Raw genomic sequence first — 5,182 nt, 5'->3', positions numbered from 1 at the left:
CTGCATGAAATCCATGAATTCATGGTCCTGCAATATAGAACCTGACAACTTACTAGAAAGTTAACTCCCAAGATTTGACCCCCCCCAAAAAAAAAAAAAATCCCAAGAAAAGGAGTTTTGGAAGTTCACTAAAGCTGCAAGCCTCCAGCTCGTGCTTCCAATCTACCCTAAACGCCACAAAAAGGGCTTCTTGATAAGCTTAACTACCGATTTAGTTCCGGGTAGTGTAAGCCGGGGTGCTTAACTGATGCAAGTATATAGAGACGAGCAGTTCAAACATCCAAAATCTCGGCATCGATGGAAACAGGAAAATTTGCAAATTCGTGCCAAAGCAGAGTACTACATGGTGTTTTAAAGTTAAAAAAATATTGCATGTTAACAGCGGCAACCATTCGAAGTTCCGCCGTACATCAGCATGATTAAACAGACATCTACCTTATGAAACCAAAGCCTATTAAAGCTAAAGAAAAACCAAAAAAGTACACACAGAGAGTCTTTAACAGAGCTCCAGAAGCGACCCCGCACCAGACAATAAATATCCTAACCCTCACCATCACCTGCCATAACTTCTTTGCCGCGCTTTCTCAAGAACGAGATCTTTCACGAGGTGGAGGTGAACGGCTACAACATCAGAGCACATTCAAAAGTCAAAAACACAAACCAAATTACGGTTAGAGGAGAAAAAAATGCTTAAATCAGGCTCTGCATTCAAGCAAACCTGTGATATCTCTCATTTACAGGGCTTTCGACTCTGTCATATGTGGGACTCCCACGGGGGTCATCCCTCGAATTTGAAACGGCACCACGCCCATAATCAGGGCTACCCCTATCTCGACGATATGGACTCGGTGATCTCGCGCGTCCCCTTCCATGAGGAGACGCATCACGACCCCTTCTATCAGGACTGTAACCATTGCCTCTATCATCATCATCCTTAATTGCATATTCCACTGTGATAACTCGATCCATCAATTTGCTACATCCACGATGATGGAAAACTGATTAATATAGATGAAAAGGGTCATATGCCATTATACTTCGATAAGATAAATAGCCTAAAAGCTCGGTCATGTCCCTTTATATTCCAAGTAGCGGGTCATGTCCTACTTCTAGGAATAACAAAGAAGGAAAATTAAGTACCACCCTTCTGACAGCAATAAGCATAATAGGGGTGCTATGGCATCACATGCTACAGAGATAAACTGAGGTAACTTCATGAATAGACAGTGGAACTACTTTGTGCCAAGTGATAACCATTCCCTTCCAAAATATTTCCTCAGATGACCACAGGATATAGATTATCTAAATAACTACTTTTAAACAAACTTTAACGCCAACAATTCGAGGACCCCATATTAGAAGAGTAAATTTGATTTTCTCAGGACAATCAAACCTCATATTTGTCGCATCCAAGGCCCTTGTAGCGTCCTCCTGTGTCTCATACTGGACAAATGCGAAATTCCTTCTGATCCTGATATTTGCTATCTTTCCATATGGATCAAAATGCCTCTCCAAATCCTTGGGCCTAGTATGTATTGGATCAAAATTAATGACAAACAAGGTCTTCGACGGTCTCGTACCTGCAGATCTTCTGGAACCACCACCCCTTCTACCACCATTATCATCCTGGGAGACAGAAATGTTAAAACAGTCAGCAAAGTGAGCTCATAGACTGCCTGAATCAATTCAATCTATATCTGCCTCAGAGAAATTATACAATCTTTCTTAAGGGAAAGGTTTAAGTCCCGAAAGAACTCATATTTTAATTCTCATTCTCGAACCTCAAAACGTTTTCTTTCCCTGAGTAGATTTTAGATAATGGTTTGTCTTTTCTTCTTTTCCTGTTCAGGCCAATCGTCTAAGAGAAGCAATGTCAAACTGTGCATCCAGCATGTATACTTGGTCCAAACCTTTAACAAATACCATTATCATATTCAAACATTTGAAGGCCCATTACCAATAATCATCACCAATCCTACCTTACTCCATTCAACACGAAGTCGACGTCCCTTTCTGCCAAATTCTATTCTATCAAGCCTTCGAACTGCATCATCTGCATCTCTCTCATCCTCCATGTAGACAAAGGCATATCCTATCAATTCAAAATGTTTAGGATCCAGAGCAAAAATATCTCGGCAGTAAAAAGCAAGCAGAAGGGGACAGAAGACAGCTTGAAATCAGCATAATTTCAGGCTTAATATTTGTTACTTGAACCCAGAGAGAGAAAGAGAGAGAGCACAACACATCCATGTAGTAAGAAGAAGAAGAAGAAGAAGAAGAAGCAGCAAAAGTAGCAGCAAAAGAAATCTATGAGGAGGCAACACAACACCTGTCTTTGGAGGTGAGATGGTTGAGATCTCTAGAGAGAAACAACATGTTGAAAATTGAGGACCGAAGGAATTCCGGGAAAAGAGAAAGGGCAATAGTGTCTCAAGGTGTCATATGATTGGTGCCATTGCAAATTATGTTGGGTCTCCTTAAAAACACAAGAAGATGAAGCGTAGCGCAGGGAAGAAAAGAAATGCAGGACAGCACATCCATCCAAGAAGTACATGGATATTCCAAGTAATCCTGCGCCAAAGATATAGTTGAGCATGGAGCTACATTTTCAACATCTGCTTTTCTTCAAAAGAAAAACAAGCAAAAAGCCCATGCAAAACTATTGTATCCAAAAAGAACATCAGAGACTCTTTACGAACAACTTCCAGGCTTTCACAGATCTTTGGAAAGCGATCAGGAACAAAGGCAAAAGTTGAGGGTAATGACAAGTGTCTTTAGTTAGGTCCATTTGCTAGCGGGCATCCCAACAACTACACCACCTCAAATATTAAGTCAGTGATTACACCTGAAGCACAACCAAACTGTACAGAACCTGAAACCTCCCTCTTTCTCTCTCAAATGACCAATAAAGGACATACTCAGCAGCAAGTACAAGAGTAACCGCACAAAAGCATCCTTCGAAAGTGAATAAAACTTGGGAAACAAAGTTACTCATCCAGATCCAAGAAAATAAGTTACCAAGTGGTTATAGCTATTCTTCCCAGAATACCTTCTCAGTGATTGATTAAGACCCTCACAACATAATTTTGAAGTGTAAAGATTCTCCTTTTCTAAAGCAAGATTTAAACACCTACATCTCCCATCTTGTACTTAACTATGTAAACAATGTAACCAAAATGCCAGATCAAATGTTCAAGAAGAAAAGGTTTGCATAGGGAGAAAAGGTTAAATACAAACTGAATAGGGCAACTCTAAAGAACATACTTCAGAGTCCTCCCCACAACTTACACACACACGCACAAACTTCAAGAATAATTGTGTATAGGTGCCTCATATGCTCAAAGGCACATTTACTTGTGGTTTGGTCTTACACAGTATGGGCATGGTCCATTTTATTCAATATAAAAAACATGCTCTGAAATACTAAGTTTTGGCTAAGTTTCATGCTCGAGATTCCTTGCCTAGATGCTTCATAGGCCAAAGTGCTTGCAGTTATAATTATCAGTAATAAAGAAGGAATAAGCATCAATAACAAAAAAGAACATTTCAACTGATGCCAACACTAACTCTGAACATGCAAAAACAGAAAATTTACCAGATTTCATATCAACTCTTTCAACTCTGCCATATCTTCTAAAAAGTCGCTCAACATCAGATTGGCGTGCATCGTAATCTAGGTTACCGCAAAAAATGGGCCTCATTTTCTTCAAGGTCGAGCAATATGGTCTGCAAAAAGCTTATAATTGTATAACAATCAACTTCAGAGAGGTGACTCGGGATGAAAAGCAAAATTTGAGAACTATGAAGTAAATAAAGTTTATCAGTGGCTATTTTTCACCATTCGTACCCTTGAAAATATGCAACAAAGATGCAACAACTATCTCAAGTGATTTACCTTGACATGACAATTTTACAGTACATTCGCTACTCTATACAAAGTGACACACCCCAAACAATGCAGTTGCATTGGCATCCAAACATCTAAAAGGCGAATCCACTCCAATTTTATGACTTGAACATAGATATTTGTCCCAAGGGTTATTGTAACACAGACGAAACGCAATCACATTATTAGATCCAGTTTACTTATTCAATTAAACTTACAAAATTGCAAATGAAACTAGAATTACACTCTGGAAGACCGAAGAGCAGAAGACTTTGCCATTCTCGGAGCCCCAACAAAGGGTTTGATAGAAAATAAATCAAACTGTAATCGGTTTCTTCTCAGCAGTAATCTTCCAGTGTCAGAAGTAAAAAGGCTTCCTTCTTGCAGTATTTTCACAGTGCTTCAATGCTCTTCAAACACAAAACATTTTCACTCAAAAGCAACAAAATCGGAACACAAGTCAGCTAATTTCCAGCTCCTAATGCGCAAAATTCAAGAAACAAAGCGAACCAAGGACATTTCATCATCATTTCAGCGAGCTTAACAAAGAGATTCACGAGAAATGGACAAACAAAACAAAAAAATTGCCGAATGGTTCAGCTTCCTCACTTTCAAACTCCTCTCCTTTCCAGCGATTCACGGAAGACACCCAATTAAACACATCAAGTACCGCGTCTAGCGTAAAAAAAAATGAACCAAACAGAAGGAACTCATTGTATTTCGACGCTGAACAAGCAATTATCGAAATTCCGGCAGAAACTAAACCGGATCTCCAATTTCCTAGACCTTGACAACTGCGTACAGTCCGCATAGCAAACACAAGCCACGCACGCGGCGCGAAGAAAATGTATCGAGCGCCGAGAGGGACGGAGGAAGTACCTGGGGGAAGATTTCTGAAGATGTTTCAGTTAAACCCTAGAGCAGCTAGAGACAGCCCCGGATCGCGGAGCCGGAGCGTGTGTTTTTGTAGCTCGAGGACGAGTCGGGAAGAAGGCCACTTGGAAGTTAAACCGGAACTGGAAGAACGTTGCGGGAAACGACGCCGTAGGGTCGTCAAAACTGAATAGACGTTGGAGCTTTGAAACCTCTGACTCGATCTGTTTGGTGACAGTGCTAGTGCCATCCCTGCCCTGGTCCTATCTTTACGCTCGAAACTCAAATTCACCCCCTTTTTTTTTCTTTTTTTTTTCAGTCCTCTTTAGAATGGGTTATTAATTGCTCGTCATCGAGTCATTTTGATGACTGATTTTGCTGACGTGGATTAGAATTTGTCAAAATTATAATTTTTTCTTTTTT

The 5,182-nt window shown here is 40.2% G+C and overlaps 1 protein-coding gene across 4 annotated transcripts; it reads right to left on the bottom strand.

The window, feature by feature from the left end:
- Positions 1-302: 302 nt before the first annotated feature.
- On the bottom strand, positions 303-4,921 carry LOC115736910 (serine/arginine-rich splicing factor RS41-like). 4 transcript variants are annotated; one of them, XM_030668795.2, is made up of 6 exons: positions 4,766-4,921; positions 3,596-3,726; positions 1,980-2,092; positions 1,394-1,626; positions 719-976; positions 303-621 (listed from the first exon to the last, which is right to left on the bottom strand). In XM_030668795.2, exons 2-6 carry the CDS (start codon positions 3,699-3,701, stop codon positions 585-587), a joined length of 747 nt encoding a protein of 248 aa, XP_030524655.1. In that variant the 5' UTR covers positions 3,702-3,726; positions 4,766-4,921; the 3' UTR covers positions 303-584. The 4 variants fall into 4 exon arrangements, with proteins under 4 accessions (XP_030524655.1, XP_030524656.1, XP_030524657.1 ...); XM_030668796.2 differs by having other exon boundaries at positions 3,596-3,736; positions 4,766-4,907; XM_030668797.2 differs by lacking the exon at positions 4,766-4,921 and adding an exon at positions 2,330-2,571 and having other exon boundaries at positions 3,596-3,729.
- Between the last annotated feature and the right edge of the window lie 261 nt (positions 4,922-5,182).

This window comes from Rhodamnia argentea, chromosome 9 (assembly GCF_020921035.1).
Source record: "Rhodamnia argentea isolate NSW1041297 chromosome 9, ASM2092103v1, whole genome shotgun sequence".
NCBI lineage: Eukaryota > Viridiplantae > Streptophyta > Magnoliopsida > Myrtales > Myrtaceae > Rhodamnia > Rhodamnia argentea.
This window is presented reverse-complemented; position numbering and strand designations above follow the sequence as displayed.

Coding starts and splice junctions, on each gene's coding strand:
- LOC115736910 (XM_030668795.2), bottom strand. CDS start 3,701: ATGAGGCCCATTTTTTGCGGTAACCTAGATTACGATGCACGCCAATCT. Junction 977..1,393: donor TTGGATGCGACAAATATGAG/GTTTGATTGTCC, acceptor TCGTGGATGTAG/CAAATTGATGGATCGAGTTA. Junction 622..718: donor GTAAATGAGAGATATCACAG/GTTTGCTTGAAT, acceptor CTGATGTTGTAG/CCGTTCACCTCCACCTCGTG.